The 24,343-nt window shown below is 31.1% G+C and overlaps 1 protein-coding gene across 9 annotated transcripts in view; it reads left to right on the top strand.

Annotated features, from left to right (window-relative positions):
- RapGAP1 (Rap GTPase activating protein 1) overlaps window positions 1-24,343 on the top strand; it is a 247,916-nt gene that overhangs the window by 190,897 nt on the left and 32,676 nt on the right. For 3 of the 9 annotated variants that reach the window (XM_085185718.1, XM_085185722.1, XM_085185726.1), the window contains exon 2: window positions 16,162-16,188. The exons of the other annotated variants lie outside the window; for them this stretch is intronic. In XM_085185718.1, the coding sequence (XP_085041844.1) occupies window positions 16,162-16,188 (27 nt within the window). The remainder of the gene's footprint in view (window positions 1-16,161; window positions 16,189-24,343) is intronic. 9 annotated transcript variants of the gene reach the window in all.

Here is a 24,343-nt window from a genome sequence, read left to right on the forward strand (position 1 = left end):
TTTAATAATAATTAGATATTTGTTTATTCTTATCTAATTATACATAGTTTGCACTTGGTCCAATTCATAATTTTACTCAAACTTTAAATTTAACTTAAACCTTACTTTATTTAACTTTTTAAATAGTAATTTAATATTACTTTATGCTAGATATTATTTAAAATATTTTTTGGCTGTATCTGTACCGTATATAGGCTAGTAAAAATAGGCAGTGGGGACCTAGTGTTAAAACACAACTTTCTCTATTTTCCGCCGAATTCTGGTACCATTGCGTGTTGAGTAGCGGAACTCAACGCCGCACATAACCTCGCTCAAAGGGAAGAAATGTAAATATAACAGTATAATAAATTATATATAACTAACATTTGTAACCTTGTCGTAAATCCGTCAGAGTCAATGAACTAACCAGAGCAATCACAACCAATAAGCGCGAAGCCATTTTAAATTACAATTTCTCGATTATTACCGCTAATTATTTCTGTTTATTATTTATGCTGTTTTTTTAAAATAGAAATTAGATACTGTATTTACCTAGTTAACAAGTTTTTTTTTATCTTCCTACTTTTACCTGCATAATGATAAGACACTCCTTCGATCTTCGATTTTTGTGTTTTGGCGGAACTTAACCCCGAAATATTGATGTTGAGTATAAAACACAAAAAGAAAAGCTTATTAATGATAGCTATATGCTAATTGAACAACGATATACAAGTATACAATAGGTATAGGCACCGTCGTTATTTTACGTGGGTTCGAATCCCACACGAAGAAATATTTGATTTAGATATATATTTAGAAACTCAGATTTAAAATATCAGTATATATATATGTATATAAAGTTGTTTATTTCACTTTTTTATTTAAAATAATGATATACTGGATGAATTATTCTATTGTACACTCGAAATAATTGTGTCAAATATTTGTTAACCATGTTATAATAATTTATTAACCAAATTATAATTTATACTGCAATTTACGTCTCACAGGGACTCTTTTCTGTACTTTTCTCTACATTTCTATCTGAAACCTGTGAATATTATCTAGTTAGTTTTACATTTTTTTATATTTATTTTATTTTATAGTCATTTTAAATTAATTAACACTATAAAATACAGTGTAAGTTAAACTTTTGTATTATATTGTATAATTTAAAATGTTAAAGATGAAAATCTATATTTGTTTGTTAAATGTAAATTTATAACTAATATAAGAAATCGTACTTTAAAAAGTAAATACTAAAATACATTAAGTGAATCACCAGTATGGTTTTTTAGAAACCTCACAGACATTTTTGCAAGGCCAGTAATTTGCAGTTGGGAAAATTTTATACTAAAAAGATTCATTCGTTATTATTTTATATACATATTTCCTGTTGAGGATTTGACAAAAATATAAATTGACGTATTATTTCAATTATATCTTCTAATATGGGAAAATTAATTAAATATTATTTAGTATACAAGGACTATTTTATAGGACTCATAAATAAAAAATTTAAGCTAATATAAAATACATACTTATATATGAAACAATGAAATAACTAACTAAAAATACACCATGAACCCACCAACACTAACGAATTCATCACTAATTTTAAGTAGTATGCCTCTATATATCTATGTAAGACTCTTACCTTTTCGTTAGGTAAATAAAACAAAAATACATTTAATTTGGCGAAAAGTGAAGAATAGTGTCTTAACACTAAGTTTTCTCTGCCTACTCAGCTATATATGGGATTTTTTGTCTTTCAATTTCCTTGAGCAACCCAAACAAAGCACTCTAAACCCAAACGTGCTGTGATAATGAATTCATAGTAACCAGGTACACTCGCTGACTCACGCATATCTTTTTGCACCAGTGCCAACGATTTACGAAATTGGCACTTCTTTATATTGTATCATAAAGTTCAAAATTCTTTATCAAGATATAACTCAAAATCATAATCGGCGCGACGTAATCGTCTCGCTGTCTGAATAAATCAGTGTTGCAAGTAGACAGAGACATTCGTTGTTTGCAAATAGTATGTGCATACGAAAAGTTTCCCTTGTGTTTCTATAAAATGACTTTTTAAATAAAAAATAAAACTTACATGTAAAGAATTGCTTTGTTATTTTTTTTCTTAATACGGTACGCTAGGTTTTAAAGTACCAAAATTTAAAATTTTAAAATAAGCCCTACGAAAATTATAGATATACCTCATTTTGAGGAAGTGCTTGTAGCTTTGAAAGTACCTACTAAGATTAATAAATAATTAATAAGACTTTCGATTAAAAAACCGCTCTATGGCGCCACAGACGGACATACAGACACGTCAAATTTATAACACCCTTCCTTTCGCGTCGGTTAAAAAGGGTAAAATAAAATAACTTAGTGATACATCAACAAAATTAGTCACAATTGCTGTTCTAAGTAAAAGTATCTAATATAATAATACATTTTTCTAGTAGTTGACATTTACCTACTATAAAAAAAACGTATTTCACTTAACTGAATAATACTTCTATGTAAATAGAAACCACAGATGCATAATTGTATTCAAATAGAATACGAGCAATACAATAAATAAATCCTGTAATAATCTATATCCTCTACAAATTACTAGGAACGTGAGACTTGGATATTGAATTGTGATATATGGTACCTATATACGTACGTAGGTAGCGGGTTCGAAACAAGTTGTAAATTGAACTGCGCTCTCGATTTAGCCTATTGTAACGTTGTCTGAATAGAAATGAATCTTATTTAAGACTTGTTAGTGCATTCTATATTTAAAGGCATTTGTTAGGCTGTTAAAAGTTTGTTTTCATCTATAGATGTAATGGAGAATTGTTTTTTTGTATAATAAACTCATTCTTTATCTATTATGATCTTGGTAATTCGTGTTAAGTTTTCATATAAAAACGCAGGAGAAGTATTTAATATTTCAAATCGATAAATGCAGTTTGAATTAGTTATCTACAAAAAATTATACTCGTATATTACAAATGCTTTCATTAATATTTTTTTAATATTGTTATTCTATCTTGTTTGAATAAACTCTTTGCAATACCTGATTTTCCAAATTTCGTGAAGGTATGCGTCAGTTGTGGGTTCGATTTTTAATTGAATTAATATAATACTATATACGAAAGGTTTTAAAATTAGGCGGAAACTGGTGCGAACGACATGAAGCTAAGAAATTTTAATGCTTAATTCTTCGCAAACATTTACCAGTTACTATCATTAGATTCAATGGTTAAAAATAACCATACTTTCCAAGTAACGCTACCGGACTTGAATAAATATAAATAAACCCAATGAAAAAAATATAATCAATCGAATTTATTTTTAGAGATCAGACATTCGTTTCATTCTGTTTTATATAGTGTTTAAACAGTTGCTTAGTAAAGTGTGTTTCATAGAACGAGGGCTACATTTCTATATATATTTATAGAGTCTTAAAGGGAGATGTGCTAATAATATTGTATATGTTTTAAAATATATACTAAATAATATAATATATGTTTTAGCGGCGTTGAGTTACGGCACTCAACACACAATGCTACCAGAATTCGACGGAAAGTAGGGAACGGAGTGTCTTAACACTAGGTTCCCTCTGCCTACCCTGCTGTGTGCGGGATACAGCGTGAAGCTGATTTTTTTTTATTAAATTAATGTGAAAGTATATTTTTCGTTATTGTAAAGTTTTTATAAAGCTTGAGAATAAATAAAGTTTGATGTAAATTTTTATAACAATAATCAAACAATCATTAAACGTAATCTATTGATATTTGCGTATTTTTTTTGTACGATAGAAATATGTAGGTAATTTATTTTTCAAATCTTACGATATAATCGGTACAATCTTGATTTTTATATATTTACTAGTGGGCCCGGACGCGGCTACGCCCGCGAAAATATAAGCCTAAATAATGAAAATAAGTTAAAAAATAATAATAAGTGGAGATTTATTATTAGATAAAATATCTGAGTAACCGAAATGAACAAACAAAAGAAGAAAAAGTAACTAAAGGAAATTCTTAATATTAGAAAAAGTACCTAAAGTTTGCCGTGCTCGTACTAAACATTTTTATATATTAAATAATTATTAATTTTTGCGAACAATATTAAATAAAATCTTAAATTATTAAAATTAAGATATTTTAAGTGTATAACATCGGTATAGATAACCGAACTGAGATAAATTAATTATAAGCAGCAAATAATTACATAAAAAATAATAATAATTCGAAAATATATAAAAATTTACAAAATCATCAAAGTCATCTGCCCGTTCGCGTCGGTCATACTATACCACTCGTAGGATAGCTCATTTGGAATCAGTGACATCTTAATTATTTATTAGAATGTTATATGTAAGCTATAATTTCCATCTAGATGAAATGCTAAAAGTGACTATTATATTTATTTTCATAAGGTTGAATATCAAATTATAGAAATCATCTAATATTTGTTAATGTATACAAATCTATATCGGCGCGCGCCATGTATGCATTAAGCAAACTCACTTTGGGTGACGTTTTCTTAAAACAACAAACTTTGCAAGCCGTTGCTTAGCAACGCGTAGCGACGATTGTTATTAACATGGCGGAATAAATTGCTTGTCAAATTAATTATTTTAATATATTGGTATATATCGAAAAAAATACAAATATGAGAAAAAAAAAGTATCCTATGTTCATCCCGGGACCCTCAAGTATCTCTATATGAGTATTTTATTACAATTAAATTAGCGGTTTGGGCCTGATTGCGTAAAAGACAGACAGACAGACAGACAGACAGAGTTACTTTCGAATTTATAATATGGGTATGGATTCTTCAAATAAGTGAAGAAAAGTGAAGAATGGATTATCCATTTCTGTCTAGCTTGCTACCTATAAGAAATACAGTGTTAATGAAACCATGAAATAAGTACGATAAATGACAAAAAAAATATTAAAGATAAATAATTATAATGTTACGTAGCTACCAAATTATATTTAATTATTTATGATTGTCAAATACTAGTTTTGCCTATACAATTCTTACAAAAGTCGAAGTTATTGTAGATATTTGAACAAGTGTTATAGCGACCTCGTCCTTCATTATGTTTATGCTTAAAACAGCAAGTGCGAAAATTGAACGCATTCGTGAATCATATGTAAAATGTAAATTTAATTTTAATATATAAATTAAATTTTATATTTATAATATATATTTGCCGTTATAATAACTGAAATTCGTTTTCTGCCACTTGTTAACTGTTTTTGCATATATACCTACCTGTATACGAGGTATAACATGAAAAGAGAAGATTATACGTGTATAAATAAATATACGGCTTAATACTAGGGTTTTTCCAATAAAAATGTTTTTTTTATACTGAAAAAATGAATTTTACAATAAGATAAAGATTTTTGAGGCCAGCCGTGGCGCAGGGGCCCAAAGCTACTGGTTAGGGGTTCGTCCCGATACCCGAGGGTATAAATTATGTATTATTTATTAATATATTCATTTCTTCGCTCTAGCTCCAAGGTTGCCCGGCGTTGAGTTACGGCACTCAACAGGCAATGTTTCTAGAATTCAAACGAAAATGGGGAACGGAGTGACCTAAATAGTATACTAAAAAATATTAATATCCTAATTACTCCTCAACCAATATTTCCTCATCCTAATGACCTGCATTACGATGTTTATGCTGCAAGCAAGTTATACCATAACTCATGGCGTTAACGGATAACAACGATTTGTTTTTTTGTGGCTTTCCCGTTGACTAACGAAGATTAGGGACATATGGTGTTTGTCTGGAACTAGGTCATGTCAATGGAAGGTCAGATAGTGTTTGTTTTCTAACTTATTGCATTTTTTGTATAGAATAGAATAAAGAGTTTCTTTCTTCTTTGTTTCTTTCTTCTTTGTTTTTTTATTTTTTAAAGCACATTCGGAGCTTATGTTAATGTATTTAGCTGAATTTGAGAAGAGCAGGGTAGGAAAAAGGAGTCTAGGAACCTAGTGTTAAAACACTTCATTCACATTAATATATTTCCGTTCTCCACTCAACTCAACGTCGCGCTTTCTTTGTTACCTGACCGAGAAAATAAAGATATTAAATATTTCATATCCTCAAAAGGTAATCGAACTCACTACCGTATTTACAGTCTCACACTTCTGCCACAACTGACCTCACAGGTCGTATTAATATGTAAAGTATAAGCTAAATAACTAGTTTATAAATAATATTCTATTTGCGTTAATAATTTTGGAATGTCGCCATATTTTTGGGAAGTGCATTCATAGGAGATCGATCCCAGCGAAGTATAAATAAAACTATGCATCGCGACCCACTTCCAAAGTGCACCAGGATCCTATCAGGGACGGAAACTTGTGTCGAAAGTGTCTATAAAAGTGCTGGTTGGTACTTAAGTTGAAATATTTTAAGTTTAAAAAGTATAAAGTAGTGTTTTTACTTGCTTGTCAAAAACCTTATTGGTTTCTTTCTGTTTTTATTATAATTTCAATCAATAAATATAAAGATGGGTTCTTTTTATTATTTATTTATTTATACACATATTTAGATTATTACAATTAAAACTAAAAAAAAACAAGTATCGAACGATAATAATGACAATTAGCTCTTAAGTCCTCTTTTAAATTGCATCCAAGATCTCTGTGAATTCTTTATTTTACAAGATTCTCTCCTAGTTTTACATTTATTTTTACTTCCATAGTTTTCCTTTGACATTTTGAATTAGGTATATTCAAAGGTGGAACAACTGTTAAAATAATTGATTCCCAACATTACTATATGAGAAAAAGCTGATGTGATGATGATGATTTTAATATGAAAAAGAAACAGTACGACAATATAGATTAAATTAAGAATATCAAGAGAAAGCTTTCGTAGGCAAACATCATTCTGTTCGGTGATAAATCAAGTAAAAGTAACTTTTTACAAAACATTACTTTAAGAAACTGATCTCGTGGAGAAATCAACTTTCCTTCTTATTCTTCAACTTTCCATTGCGTCCGTGGTGTATGCTGTTGCATATTATTTCTCTTTAGTTATTACCATCGAGATCAGTCGTGGGAATGTAAACGCAGGTTGGGGGTTCGATTTCTGGTCGAGGCAATGAAATATTTACTATTTTGATTTCTTAGAGCTTGGGAGCGGAATGTTTTAACACTAATCTCCCTCTGTCTATCAATACATGCGGGATACAGCGTGAAGCTGAAATCTAGGTGATAAAACTCTTATGATTTTGAAAATGAAAATAAAGAATTAACGATGCCGAATCATTTAAGTCCTACAATTGTTTTAAATCAATTTGGTTTCAAATTTACTGGACTTCAATATTCCAAAAACCGTAATTTTCCAATATTAAAGTTAGCTTAGAGATATTATTAATAGACTGGTGTATATTTACTAATAACTATGTTTATTCATTTGCGTTCAGAGGCTCTGTAGGTATTAATTAACTGTTTAATTTCGCGTAGGCTTTGTTACTTAATTTGTATAAAACTATTGAATACAGGGTGTTCTATTTAATATAAGTTAGCATAACTAATGTGTTACTAATTATAATTTGAGGCCAGTCGTGGTTGTGGCGATATATTGCGGGTTCGATTCCCTTTCGAGCAAATGAAAAAAGGTTAGCGATGTATCCTCTATATACCAGGGTAGGCACAGGACCCCTGAGAACGTAGTGTAACGACACTCTGCTCCCATCAATACAATTCCGTTCTTCAGTTTCCATCGCATTCTAGAAGCATTCCGTATTGCCTCGTTATCGCGACGAAATGAAAATATTAAATATTTTATGTCCTCGAATGGGAATTGAACCCAAAACCTATCGGCGTTTACAGCTGCACGCTTGTACCGCGCCATGACAGGCCAAACTTATCCGACCAAGATATCTCTGCATTGTCACCACGCGAACATTGATCAAGCGTTCATGCAGCACTGCAGATTTCGAAAGCAGTCTTACATATCATTTACTGTTACCGAGATGCCAGTATTCTATTGCAATTTAGTATATAATTTCAAATATCGTTATTTCTAATACCCAAATTTATATATTTCTTTTAATTTTATAAGAGACCTACTTTAGATATCTTAAGACTGATCTTAAAGATCTCGTAAATATCATGCTAAGCTTTAGATAAGACTCTTTTCGTGTAAAATGTTTTGTTGGAAGAAAATTCTATATATATTATAGTTGATATGAAAAATAACCGCGTACAGAAGTCATCGACCTCCAGCCAAGTATAGTAGGAACGTAATCTGTTAAATGTAGTGGTATGAAGTTAAAACGTTGCTAAGATTTTTTCTCATGTATTTTAAATTTAAATTAAAATAACATTTTTTTTAATTATCCTCATTAGGAGCTGGCGTAGGAATATTTGAATAAAATTTTCGTGTTTTGGATGCTTTAGTGAAGAAAGTCAAGAGTTAATTCGTTAATTTTAATAATGATCTTGTTATGTACTGTATGAATACCGTAATGTGGTATTTTTATGTAATTTATGGCAAATTATATAAAAAAAATTGAAGCTGTTATAGTTTTAGAACACTTTTATTTAACTGAATGTTACACAAGAGGTGTACTAATAACTAATTTTAAAATATTCTAGTTTTCTAATTAATAGTTCAATTTGACGTAGAAAAGACTAAAAACGTGAAAGGTTTGGGAGTCAGTCATTTTTCTTTCATTCGTAGTACTGCCATAATTTTCTGACTTGGAAAATTTTCTGTTTTAATACCTTGACCTTTCTGTATTCATATCATCGACAGATGTTCTTGAATATGCACAAAGGGAAGGAGGCACCTTCTCCCCTTACTAAATCTTGCATTATATAACCCTTTTACAATTCTTTATTTTAAATACTTGCGGGCGCGGCTTTTATTTTGCCTGAAAAAATAACTTTCTTATAAATATAAGTTATTTTTAAATATTTTACAAATTAAAAATTATTTTTTTTTACTTCTTGGCCTACTACAGTATACGTTGACTTCACTGTCTTTTGACGGGTCCAATTATATTTTAAAACCATCCAGGGACCTATTCAAATATGCCCAGAGTATTTTCTTCTCGACCCAGTTCAAGAGGTGTAGGCTGACAAACACACGTACAGGGGAATTAAATACAAATTATTATTTAATTTCATTAAAATATAAGTGTGCATTTGTATAATTGTATTACGGCTATAAATGGGTGTAATAAAAACGCTATTTTCCTCAATTATTTCGATCATCGTGCAGTCGCTCAAGCATTTTCATGCATTTTTATCGATTGTTAGATAAGTTGTTACAAAACATACATATATTGAATGTAATAGTAAAAACTATTGAATCACGTGTTAGATTTTAGCGTAGTGTTGAGACACTCCCCACTTTCCGCCAAATTCTAAGGGCATTGGGTGTTGAGTGGGAATTCGTTGGCTCCATGTGGAAAAAAAAAATTAATAATAGCAAAGACTAGTAGTTTTTATTGTTTTTTGTCACAAAAGCTTACAATTTTAAACTGATGCATGTTTGTAGAATTGTAGGTAACAATTTAGCGAAAGGCTCACCGTGCCCGCATTAAACGATTGTAAACGTTAGGTCGCAAATTACTTCCCTGCATATGGGTGTAACAGGACAATTAACATTATGCGGCGAAATGTATGTAAATGTAAACCTACCTTTGAAATGAGTCATGGCTTATTCATTTTTTTAGGTTCCCGCTCTATCTCAATCATAGCAGGGTAGACGGAACCTGGGAACCTAGTGTTAAGATACTCCATTCAAATTAAGACACTTCGGTTACCCACTTTTTGTTGAATTTTGAAGGCAATGTCTATTTAGTCTTGTGTATTTTCCCTCTTCTTAAAATTATTGATTTTTATCATATTTCTTTTCAAAAGTTGGGTACTAAATCAAGAGGGTTGAGCAATAAAACCTGGAAACGTGATAAGAATGATGAAAAATCTAGAAATATTCAGCATTTATCACAGCCCAGGTATACTTTTAGTTATTTTTTAAAACTAACACATTTATACAAAACTTGTGTAACATTTTAAAATGGCATAAAATCAAAAAATGTTAAACTTTTCCTACTAAAATTTTAGTTGGGAATGACCTAAAGAAATATTTAGCTTGCATGAAATACTGAGTGCATTCATGAAAACCAAGCACCAACCAGCAAACGTGAGTTTCACTCTAGCACGATATAAATTATATACTTTTAACGCTTTTTTTTTATAATAAAATACTTATATAAATCCGAATAAAAATGGCGCTCGCGTTCGTATTAGTTTCTATTCATTTACTGTTATGTATTTTATTTTTATTAACGGATTTTAAATATAATATATTTATTTTAGAAAATTTGTATTAAATGGTTATGTTTATTCAACGAGGCCAGTCGTGGCGCCAGCGTGTGCCTGTAAACGCTACAAGTTGTGGGTTCTATTCCCACTTGAGGAAATTAAATATTTAATATTTCCATTTCTTTACTTTGGTGTCGAGGCAAAGTGCGGCGTTGAGTTTCACCACTCAACATGCAATGTCTCCAGAATCGGCGGAAATTGTGTGCGATTAATTTAAGAGATTAGCATTAATTAGTTATTCTTATTTAACGAATACATTGATTTTCTAATAAAATTATTTAATTTATTTATTTATATTTATAAAGAGTTTCTAAATAAATATTATTATAAGAAGGTATAGTCAACATATATTTATACGATAATAAACATCTTATCCAACGGTCCACAGATAATAACTTGGCTTACTGCGAAACCTTTAAATATATTATTTTCTTTGGTGCAGTCTTTTCCTGTACAAAATAAAAACCTTTTTATTTCAACCACCACCACCCGAATCCAACCAGACTGTCATTGTGATATACACTGTGTTAAAAATATAAGAAAAAGAATTTAGAGTTTGTTTTCTCTTTTTCACTGAAAATTCCGCTCCGTAATGATGTTACAAAATTCTAAATGGCTGACTACGGAACTAGTATAATATAGTTATACAGTAATTATTTCTTTACAAATTTTGATTTTATTTCTGTTGAGGCCAGTCGTCGCGTAGCATGGCTAAATGCGAAAGGTTATGGGTTCGATTCTCATTTGAGGAAATGAAAATATTTATTATTTTTATTTCTGCGATCTGGTGTCGAGGCAAAGCTACGGCACTCAACACACAATACATCCAGAATTCCGCGGAAAGTGGGGAGCGGAGTGTCTTAACACTAAGCTCTCTGTCTACCCTACTACTTGCGGGATACAGCTGATTTTAAAAAAAAATATATTTCTTTTAATATTCTCTGGTGTATAGCTTTAATAAAATTTGCTTGTATTATTTGATAATGCTCTACGTATACGTATGTCACTAACATCTAAATTAATATGTAACACCGGAAAAACAACATTGCAACCAAAGTGGAACAGTTTGTTTGTTCTATTCAAATAGCGTGACCGATTTGGCACTCGACACGTCACCGTATATCACGATACGGCCCGCCGTGACATCTTCGTGACGTGAATAGTTTATACTAGTTAGTTTACCTCGTATTTTGTAAACATAAATAATATTATTTGCGGGACAAGCTTGTTAATGGTATATAGTTTAATTGTTATATTAATAAAATATATTTTCTATCTTTAGATATAAGTTTTTGATGTCTCAATAGTCAAGAAAAGTTAAAAAATAGTTCATTGTATTAAGATAATTAGAACATAATTATGTTGGCAGTATATTTGATTATACATATAATAATTATTAATATTTTCATTTCTCCGGTATTTTCTCTCTGTTATCAAGCCAAGAACGCGGATACGCGATACTCGGAGTGTGTTAACACTAGTTTCCCTCTCCCTATACCCTGCTATATGCGGAATACAGCGAAAACTAGGAAAATAAAAGTACTGAAATCGCATTATGCATTTTATTATTGCGAAAGTTAATACAACTATATCTTATAAGGATTTCCTCGTCCTATGACACATTCGTTTGAATACCTTGCACATCACTTTCGTTACGACCGGAAGTGGGTATATCAACTTTCATTTGTGTTTTTAATTGTTTAAGTATGTTAAAAATTACGTAACTCAAGAGTTTCAATGTTTGTTGACGTGTTTAACTTTGCAACTACTAAAATAATATTTTTAAAATAATAATTATTTTTATATATAACTAGTGGACTTGGGCGGCTTCGCCCGCTTGAACTATACGAACATTTATTTAATATATTTATGAAAATATTGTCAGTTTAGAGGGTGAATCCTAATAAACTGTGAAACACGTGTTCAATGAAATATTTTCTAAATTTCAAATCTTATAAAAATCGGTTGTGATTAAATTTTTTTTCCATACAAACTTTCAACTACTATTTGATCCTCTTGGGAGTCAAATATTGCAAATTCCCGTCTTAGCGAGCACCTACGTCCTATAAAGAACTCCTATGCAAATGTTGTAGTTTCTGAGATTTCATGATGAGTGAGTGACCTTTGGATTTTATATATATAGATACAAATTTTAAAAAAATCAAATATTTCTTTGTTTATTTATATTTAATAAAAAAAACAGTAAAAGAAAACTTCTTTAATTAATTTAAGTATATACACTAGTTTTACACTCTCAAAAGATATCTTATAATTATAGAGTCGATAAAGACGATATCATTTGTAATTTGTGCTTGTTTTCCTCTCAGTTATTAGCTGAACAACTTGGATGGACGCCAATGGTAATTATCGATTTTATCACAAACCGTTTAATCTTTGTGTCGGGTTAAAATAAACTTAAGCAATTATTTTTATATTTTGGCAACAATTGAGTAAAGATACTCGTATATATTATTTAAAAAATCCTTGCATATTTTTTGTTATTTGAAATATGTTTTTTTAAAAACAACCTATTTATTTATATTATGTCATTTAGCTTTTTTAGCTATTTTTGTATCTCGCTATAGCAAGCTAGGCGGAGGAAGTTAGCATTAAGACACTACGTTTCCTAATTTTCGGCCAAATTTTGAAGATTTTGTCTTGTGTTACCATAGCGAGAAAAAGAAAATATAAAACTATTCATTACCTCCAGTAGGAATCGAACCCACAATTGTAGAGTTTACAACCCACACGTTGTGCTAGCACTAATAAAACTACATAAGTGAAAATATAGTGATTATATATTCTGTTCTCCACTTATTTACCATTAGAAATGGATAACCCTAACCCTATGTTTGATTGAAATTGCTTAAGCATTGCAACAGTAGACGTTCGTGTAGGCGTTCTTGTATTGGTTTACACGATGTGAACCTAATCTCCGTCTGTCCTTTCAATATATAAGCTTTTAGAGAATTAATATTTATTTAGATATATCTATATTTATGTTTAGTTAGAAATATAGATAATACAAATTCTCTAAGGTATACTTTAATCATTTTTAAGGCGAATGTTGTTTATTTTAAAAAAAAATTGAATATAGTTATTCTAAGCTTCTTTAACTTCTAAAATTCCCAATATTGTTACAATAAAAAGTAATTACAAATTTTAAATATTAAATTCGTAAATAAATTAATTTTTAACAAAAAGAAAAACTGACTTCTAACAACGAACTAAAAAGTGAAAAATAATTATATAAAGATTTTATAATTTTGAAGTCGGTGCCAAGTAAAACAAACAGGCTTAGTAATTAGATATTGTAGTAAGGGTGTTGTAGCATTAGCTTGACACCGACTTCAAAATTATAAAATCTTTGCAAAATTATTATTCACTTTTTAACCGAGTTCTGTAAGAAAAAGAGGTTATCAATTCGATTGTATTTTTTTTAATTTATAACAAACATAAAAAAAAATACAGTCGAATTGATAATCACCTTTTCTGTAATGGAAGTATTCCATTTCCTCGACTGAGAATCGAACCTACAACCCGTATAAGTATATTTTTATTATGCCAAAGGGAAGTCAGAAATTGGACCAAAAATAAAATTACGTAATCACATCGCCTTCCTATCGGGTGGATAAATAGACCGGTGTCCTGTATCACTCTTGAAATAGCCCGAGATAGTGTTGATAGTAAAATATTGATTTGCCCTATCTCATTACCAAGAAACGCAATCGGGACGTGTTTTAAATGTTTTAATTGACGGGTTCGACGGTTCAAAGTTCGATTTGAATTTAAAAAGGATTTCTTTAAGATTTTCATACCAGGTTTTTTTTCTGTAATAAAATATAAGGATATTTACTTATTATCATTTTCTTTTTTATATAATACAAAGAATATGAAAAAAATATAATAAAGTACTTATAAATGTTATTTTCGCCATTAAACGCTCTCACGCTGTCGTGGTAGAGTGAAAACAAGAGGAACAAAATTATTCATCATTAGACTTGTGTTTGATTTTTTGGCATTGCTTTACTTGCTCCGCTGTCGTAAATGAAAGTTATTAACATATATATTTTTTTCATATTTATACTGTAAGCACTATAGGCTGTGGGTTCGATTTCCACTCGAAAAAAGGAAATAATTAACATTTTAAGTTTCTTAACACTAGGCTCCTGCTACATGCGGAATACGTAAAGCTGAAAAAAAATGTAAATAAAATCACGCGAAACTTTTTCACATAATAGGAAAATAGTGAACTCATTTATTCCTTAACTTCCTTTTCATAAATGCATGAAATATTTCACATCGAGTTTTTCAAATTCGCTATAAATTTCCCATAATAGCAAGTTACCCTTATAATATTTATAACCTCATCATTTCGAGAGTTATTCTGCTATTTGAAATACTTTCTTCAGCAGATAAGCTTATCTATATTTTTATTTCTTCGATTTATTCGTGTTCTCGTAAATTTTGGTACGATAAGAGTATTGGGAACGTTTTGAGAAAAATATTTAATATATTTAGGAGTAGGATACCTGTAAACTAGTGGAAATTTCTCCTTCTCTTAGTGTATCATTAAAAATATTTGTACTTTCTTATATGTATTTTTATTAGATGAGTGGAAACTTCCCGAAGCATTTAATCTTTATCTTTTTTCTTTTGTCTTTGTAAATGTCCTCCTTCTCTAGACTCTGAATGTTTTTTAATATTAATCGGGTTATTTATAAAATCTTAGTTTTGTAACATATATTTATCGTAAAAAAATATAATTTAAACCAAAATTTTCTTTATAAAACATTACAAATATGTAGTTCATATTTCACGTTTCCCTAGTCCTGAAATTCAGGTGGATATTAGTTAAGTCATTGTCATATCTCGATGCTAATTCCAGCACTGAAGCGGCTTAGCAGCTCGGCTTAACGGCTGCTTCCCGAAGACAACGCAGCTTATGCTGTCTCAGCTATTATATTATATTTATTGTTCTATTATGAATACTGGAATTCCTGTAATTTATGTTTGATAGCTTGGAGAATTAAAATTTTAAGATATATTTTATATATTTGCTTAAATAATTTTAAATTTCATTTGAATGACGCTGGAATTACTTTGAGTCACAGTTTCAACTGCGCTTCACGCTGTATCCCGCAAACAGCAGAGGCAGAAGGAACCTAGTGTTAAAACACTCCGTTCCTCACTTTACCCCGATCCTATATTGTTTTGAGATTACTTAGTATCTACTCAAAATATACCAAATTATTTTTTTAATAAAACAAATTTAAATAACAATTATTTTATTCTTCTAGAAGAATTGAAGACGATGGAATCGAAAAATAATATCTGATAAAAATTTCAAATCATATCAGGTTTTAACGTTTCTCTAAAGTATACGAGTATTCTACTGTATTTATATATATATTCTAGTATAATCCGTATAGCCAGGACTCAGAGTTGACAACAATGGGAATGGTCGGCTTAAATATAACAACATTTGTAAGAATATCTCTCAAACCATACTTTTGCATAAATGCAAAAAGTTTTTTTTTGTTTTAAGTTTTTCTTTTTCATATGTTTTTTAACAAGTACGAGTATGTACGGTGTTCAAAATATTCCTTATTTTTACTTATTTAAATATAACATATAAAGACAATTCTGAGATTTGCAAAATAATAATTATTTATATCCCATTTAAGGTACAAAACAATTACTAATAATTTTTATTATTTATATTACTACTATAATTAATGATTATTTTGTATAATAGTTAAGTAATAATTATAATTGAACGTCAACTTATAATATCATTAATTGTTACAGGTATTTTGGGACAACAATGACACTTCGGTAAGAGACGCTTTCGGACGAAACGAGAAATGTTCATTAGCTTAAGAGGGTATTTTCTGGATCGATTTTAGGGAAACTTGAAATAACATTTATATTAATTCATTAAATCAAATAAATTTGCCTTTTCTATTTAAATAAGAAATAATTCCCATTTGAAGAATTAATAATTATTTATTAATATTTTAATTATCTTCGCTTTCCCCGGCGGTGAGTTGTGCCACTTAACACGCAACGAATTGAATCGAATTCTTAACATTAGGTTCCCTCTGCTTACCTTGCTGTAAGCGGGAAGCAATTTTTTTTATGATTAAATAAAAAAAAGTATTTTATATATAAATAAAATCGTAAATGTTTATTATGTATAAACCACATAATCGAGTTTTGAAAATGTAGCTTTAGGGAAAGGCGTCTCTTGTATGGTAACATGACCGCTGTTTTATTTTTTTCATTTTTGGCTTGGCGGCCGTTCATTCAGCACTGTATTTTCATTTGAAAGCTTGAAACTCGGTGTATTCATGTCTGAATAATATTTTAGCTCAATATTTAAAAGTTGTATGTGAATTACTGTGTAGTAAATTACACCTATAATATTAGTTTTTAAATTACTTACATAATTTTGTTTGTTATTAAAAAAAAGAAGGCTTCTAGGGTAGGCAGAGGGAACCTAGTGTTAAGACACTCCGTCGAATTTGCAAGAACAGAGACAACCACCTTAAACAGTTACCAGAGTAAGGAAGTGTGGGGCCTGAACCCACATCCAACGCCATTACAGCCACATGCTGTACCACTGGTCTACGTATTTACGTTTAGATTAGCACATAAATAACTCAACTAGAACTACTAGACTACTAGACTACTACAACTAGATATAATATATCAATATAGAATTTTTATTTTAAAAAACTAAATACATGCATGTTTTAAAAGCTCTGTCTGGAAATATATATTTTTTGCCTCAAATCTATCTATCGTCTCAGACGTCAGTAACGTGCGCAATGAGCTAGCGATATTCAAATTGAAATTTTATACCCCATCAGCTATTACGGTAGATAGACTGCAAATGAAAATTAAATGAAGCAATCTTTTTCATTTTTGTGTCATAAATTTCATTATTATCGATAATTTATTCATTTATTGATGCTTTTTATAAGATATGGTCATAGGTTCAATCTAATTCAGGGTATTGTTTATATTTTAAACTTTTTAGGTTTCTCGTAATAGTCGTTTAACTGGTCTGTTTTTTTTTCACTATATCATTACATACAGTTGCTATATACTGCCTTTTAGATTTTTTTCATGCTACTTTACGTTGCATCCCGCACATTACAGGGTAGATAGAGGGAACCTGGGAACCTAGTTTTAACCATCAGTTCCCATTAAAATTTCCGTTTCCGATTCCGCCAAATTCGGGAAGCATTGAGCGTTGAGTGACAGAACTCTCAACTCTTGACTCATTGCTAGAGCGAAGAAAGGAAAATACTAAACATTTCATGTGTGAATCGAACCCATAACCCGTTGCCGTCAGTTTCCACGTTTTCATTACCGTTCTTAGCTGAGTACTTCAAGTAGTTCACTCTAAATAAACCTAGCACTTGAGTTTCCAAATATTACCTAAATACAAAAGGGTGTGAGACTAGAGTCAAAGCGTTGCGCCTTAAGGAACGACTTCGTGAAGCGAGTGACCTTTTCAGTATTTCTTTAGTGCTATAAAGACTTGTATTGTTCTAATGTTGCCATTCTAGCTTTTTTTTTTCTTCTTCACTTACACTCGTATTAGAGTCGTATTTAAAAATTTCTTAATCTTGTTCAAAATAGTTAATTTTTTGATATAAATAGCATACTGGTGTGACTGTAAAAGCGGCTGATTGTGGGTTCGATTATCACTCGAGGAAAGGAAGTATTTATTTAAATTTGTATTTTCATTTCTTCCCCGTGGAAGTAAAACGAGGGGAACGGAGTGTCATAACACTAGGTTCCCTCTACCTACCCAGCTACATTGCATACTGATGCCATGCCATCCTATTATATTCCTCACAAGTAATATAACAACCCATTATACTATAACTGCACGCTTCTCTATCTAGTGTAGCAAACTTTATAAGTACTATAACTTGTGGCGTAATATTATTATAAAACTTTACCAGAGCCTATCGTATTTCTAGTTTAAAATTGAAATTTGAAAGCCTAAGTTCGACAGAGCCTGAAACTTGGAGAGCTCGATATCGTCAATTAGTGCATTGGCTCGAGTAGGTATGAGTTGAGCTAGCCCGAGTGCCTGAATCAGCCGGTGTAGAGTCAACTTGTGCTCGAGATTCAGGCCAAATTTACTTTGTATGACAAATACCAGAAATACCTTTCAACGGAGAGTTGATTATATACCTAGCCAATGAAGCAATGGTGTTTGCGAATGCATTTACTTATAAAACTTTTACTGAAATATATTTTTAGTAAACTTAACTGAATATTTGACTTAATTATTTGAAAAAATACTGCCTAAAATTATGAAACTTTTCACAAAAACATGAAATAAAACACATGGCGTCTTAAATACAATAATAATATATGTAGAGTCGGTTCATAAAAAACCACAAACTAACCATAGCAATAAAAAGCGTAATCAAGTTGTCTATCACGATCGTTTGGGCGGGCGGGGGCAACGACCCCGCTAATAACTTCCGTTTACCTGCAACGTGCTACGTAGGCTAGACTACCAGACAATGCGGGAAATAAACTAAACTATATTAAATACATTTTTAATAAAAAAATACATATTAAAATACATATAAAATAATATATGTGTTTTAAAAACAGTACCTACGCAAAGCCTGCAGAATTCGGCAGAAAGTGAGGAACGGAGTGTCTTAAAATTAGGTTCCCTCTGCCTCGCACACAGCAGGGTGCTGTGTGCGGGATACAGCGTGAAGCTGATTTTTTTCAAAGCAGTACTGCACTCGGGGCTAGGATTTATTTCAATTTTTACCCGTTCTGTTAAGGGAAAGGAAGGGTTAGCATTAAGCAGCATTAAGTTTCATTACTCAATTCGTTGTCTCTAAAATTGATCGGAATATAGAGTGACTCAACACTTGTTTCCCATTCTAACTTGCTATACGCATTTTCTATATTAATTTTAAATAAAGATAGAAATTACTATTTACTCACTGTTTCCCAATATAATTCTATTGAAAATATCAACTTAGACATCTCAGTGAATAGTTGACATTAAATAAAATGCAAAGGTAACATTCAAAGACGTCAATACATTATAGAGAATGACAGCTTTACTTTGAGTCTTGCTACTTGAGAGCATGTCATGTCTGCTAGCTAGTACTTTAGTAGCTGATGCTAGTGGTTCGCCTACACTAGGACTTATTTACTATACTCAAATATATTTGTTTGTTTTTACTATATATTTTAGTTAAGATTTTTTGATTGTTATATAAAAAACTCAGTTTTAGGTTTGTGTCAACTATAACCAATGTGTTTATTTATATTGTTAAAAAGAAATTTAAAAAATATATTTTTTTAAAAATTATATATATACCATTCTAATACCGTACGTGGGAGTAGAGGCCATCGTTAGCTGGTGGGACAAAAAATACAGTCGAATTGATAACCTCCTTCTTTTTGAAGTCGGTTAAAAAGTGCGACAGTAAACGCGATGGTTGTAGATTCGATTCCCACTTGGATTGATTATTATTTATTAATATTGTACTTTCTTCGCTCTGGTACCAAAGCTGCTGTAAACACGCATAGCCTCGAAAATTCGGTGGAAAGAGACAAACAGACCTCTTAACACTAGGCTCTCTCTTCGTTTCTAAGCGTGTAATGGTGTACGACCATATAATACTTTTTCATATTGACATATGTCAAATACCTACTACATAAACGGCTGTCATTTCAGCTGTCACACTAAATGGATTTACTTGTTTCGGTCACACTATATTATAAATGTAATAACAGGTTCTGTTAATGAACTGTTCGATAGAACGAACGTATTGTGGATCGAACGCTAAAATACGAACCGACCCACATAGCTCCATACTTCACAGCTTTTGAAATTACAAGTTCAAGCGAAATTAGTTGTTATGTCTAGTAGCAAGAGGTTGTAATTTTGCGTGCACATTATTCGGTACTACCATTATTAAAACGCAATAACTTACGATATGAGTTGTATTGGAATTGTAAACGAAAATTCTGTTGATTGGAATTTGATTTATTCTATTAATTTTAGTGTGATTTGATTTTTGTCTAAATTTATTGGACGGGGCCGTAGTGGCGCAGTGGCGCAAGGCTGTGGGTGTAACGCTACGGCTGTAAGTTCGATACCGACTCGGGGGAATGAATTATTATTTATTAATATTTTAATTTCTTCGCACTCGCACTAAGGCAAAAGCCCGGCGTTGAGTTACGCCACTCCGAAAGCTGATTTATTTATTTATTTTACTAAATCTAAACAAAGTTGCAAGTTAAATCCATTTAAATATAATATTATATTAACTAAGATCACTTAAACTAAGAAGACTACTTTCTTAACATAATAAAGAAACTAATTCAAATTTAATTAATATGAATAGAAAATCCAATCAAAATCATTATACGCTTTTATTACTATTATTTAAATATTCATTTCAATTATCTTTTACCTTTCAAGACACAGGAAAAAAGATGGGAATGTATCCTATTGTGGAATTTACATAAGTCTATGCAGATTTGTACTATGCCATAGCTGCTATGGTCACGATAAGGCAGTGGGAGTGTTTCTCACGAACCTCGTTCCGGTCACTGGATAGGTTTTTTTGTTAACTATTAATAATTAAGATGGTAAAACAATAGAATATTAATCATTGTCTTTCAAGTTAAGGGCTACGTTCTATATAGCTTTGGATATATGCTGTTTTTTATGGTATTGTGAGGGGGTCATTTATTTGTTTTTGTATAAAATTCTTGACTTTTTTAATGTTTTTTTTTTTTAAATAATACTAGTTTTGTGGCCAGTCGTGATCCAGCGGCGTTGAGTTCCGCCTTTTAACAAACAAAGCCTTCAAATTCTACCTATCCTGCTACAATCGGGATAAAACGTGAAACTGCATAAAAAAAATCAAAATATGAATTCTCACATACTCGTACAATTCAAAAACAATTTTTAATTCATTTCACTTTTAACCTCACAATATTGCATCGCGGGAATTGAATCGCAATCGGTCACGCAAATAGATTTAAACTTTTTCCGTACCAAATATTTTGCACAGACAGACCACGTAGACCGCGAATTTTATAACTTGATTGAATTGTCTATATATATATATTTCAATTCGTATTTTTATTGTTGTCTTTTATGTTATTTTTTATATCGCCTGAAATGGTCGTGATGTTTATTTATAACGCCATGATATAAGAACTTTTTATCTATTTTTGACATTCCTCAGGGCTTGTTCAGATATGCTATTTTATTAGTGAAATTAAAAATGTCAGTTTTTATGTAGAAAAATAACTTATGACGTAAAACGTATCTATTAAATTATACTAAACTGTACAATAGTGAGGCCAGTCGTGGCGTAGAGGCACAAGCGAGTGACTGTAAACGCTACTGGTTGTAGGTTCGATTCTCAATCGAGGAAATGAAATATTTATTTTCTTCATTTTGTTCCCTCTTGTGTCGAGGTAAATCGCGGCGTTGAGTTACGCCATTCAACACGCAATGAATCCACAATTCTGCGAAAAATGGAGAACGAAGTGTCTAGCTTTGTATAGTGTGAAGCTAAAAAAAATTGTTCAAATTACATTTGTCCTTGTCCATTTTCAAGATTACATATATTAATTTGTTATAGCTTATAGTTATGAGTCATGGTTAAACTTGAAAATACAAGTTTTAAATATACATACATACATACATACATACATACATACATACAGGTGTAATTTAGTATTTTTTGTTGGTGAAATTAAAACCTGCTGGCGGGGAATGTCAAAAATCCGTCCGCATTTCGTATAATTTTGTATGGACTTTTATTTTTTGGACAATTATGTATGTCGTATAACTGTTCCTATAGTGAACCAGTCACTGTTTACTTTCTTTGTATACACTTTCGACTTAAGACAATGTTTTTTGTTATATATAATGCTATATTATTATAGAAATATAGTTATTTTTGTTGATTTTTTTTATCGCAATTTTTATTCGTATTGTACGACGATCGACTTGAAAGTTTACATTTAATGCCGACATCGCAATCCTATTACAGCATGTTGGTTTAGCTCTTGTGCTCTAATTCACAACGCCCAACTCCTCGATACAGAACGAAGTGGAAACTAATTCTAGGAGGAAATCCAACTCTTCAATTAAGTACTACTGTAGCTACTTTAAATCTGTTATTGTGCTAGTTGCTTCCTTTTAGCTTGAGTTTCCTTCTTAAATTCATTTCAGTTAAGAGTTTCTGAATTTAAATGTAATTTTTAATTGAATTATTAGCTTAATAAGAGGCCAGTCGTGGCGCAAGTGTGACTGTAACGTGGCAGGTTGTAGGTTCGATTCCTACTCGAAGAAATGAAATATTTAATATTTTCATGTTTTCGTTCTGGTGTAGAGGCAAAACGCGGCGTCAAGTTCCACTATTCAATGCCTCCAGAATTCGGTGAAAAATAAGGAGTGGAGTGACTTAACACTAAGCTCCCTCTCTGCCTACCCTGCTACATGCGGGATACACCGTGAACCTGAAAAAAATAACTTAATAAACGCAACCACAGCTTATTTAGAAGTTCGCTGTACCAGTCCACATTCGTAAGCCCATAATAGTGTACAAGCACTGGAAGCACTGGAAAATTAGTACTGGTGAAAATTTTTTTTCAACAATAATGAAATCCCAGAGCTCTGCGTTCCCTTTGTACGGAAGTTGGTACAGCTGTTCACAATTACGAAGCTTTATTCAAAAAGCCAGATTCGCTTTATCATTATATCTGGTTGTATCTGGGAGTGGTTCATTACGCGACGTGTGTTTTAATGATACCGTTTGTCAATTGAAAACGTAAGGCTTTTGTTTTTTTGCGTCACCCTGTAGGTATTACAGCAAGGAAGGTAAAGGGAACCTAATATTATTAAATACTCTGGAAATATTCTGGAAATTTCCTCGTGTGGGTATCAAACCCGCAACGTATGGTGTTTACAGTTACAAGTTCCACTGCGCCACGACTGGCCCCAGGCTTTATTTTTCCTCATTGAATTTTAATAATCAAATATTTAAGTCAAAATATGGAATAAGGTCATTGTTTACAATGCTTCGTCCTATGCAGTTGGCTCTGTTCCTGAGTTTGCATCTAAAATAGTTTGTACGGGTACATTTGAAACTTATTAATTCATTATAATTATATGAAACGAGTTAAAAAGGACTTATTTATTTTTTAACTAAAAACTCTTATATAAATAGTATCTATTTGAATAACCAAACAAGAACAAATTAAAGAAGTTTCCGCACAACAGAAACTTTTCACTGTCTGTTCTGTCTCTTAGTCTTATACAAGACGTTCTTGATTATATTACCGCTGTTTTTGCTATTTTTTTTTCAACTTCACGCTGTATCCCGCAAAAAGCGGGGTAGGCAGAAGAAGCGTAGTGTCAAGACTCTCCCCTCCCCCCCATTTCCTGCTTAATTCTTTAGGCATTACGTGTTGAGTGGTGGAACTCAACGCCGCGCTTTGACTCTACACCAGAGCGAAGAAATGAAAATATTAAATATTTCATTTTTGAGTGGGAATCGAACCCACAGCTAGCAGTGTCTACTAATAAATAATATACTAATTTATACGTTAATTCTTCATTATTTCTCACATATATCGTTCAAGCTTATTGCTTATTGTATACAATTTAATACTACAGTTTACTTTTTTATCCCTATTTTACCCCTTAGAAATTACAATCTCGATTTCACTAGAATTCATTAAAACGGGTTAAGTTTTACGAACTACTTCTAAGAGAATAGACAATAGTTTTAAATCAATAAAGAAAACAATAGCTAATTTTCCTATACCATAGTGCCTATTACTGACTTCGCGAACAATGAATGAATCTTGCATGTGATGTAAATTAACTTGTTATTTGCTCTTCTTGATTGAGATCGCTACGTTGCGGGCTATTAAATTACCATTTTAAATTATATATTTT

The sequence above is a fragment of the Heliconius melpomene genome, chromosome 5 (assembly GCF_056956725.1).
Source record: "Heliconius melpomene rosina isolate 202511_hmr_F chromosome 5, ASM5695672v1, whole genome shotgun sequence".
Classification (NCBI taxonomy): domain Eukaryota; kingdom Metazoa; phylum Arthropoda; class Insecta; order Lepidoptera; family Nymphalidae; genus Heliconius; species Heliconius melpomene.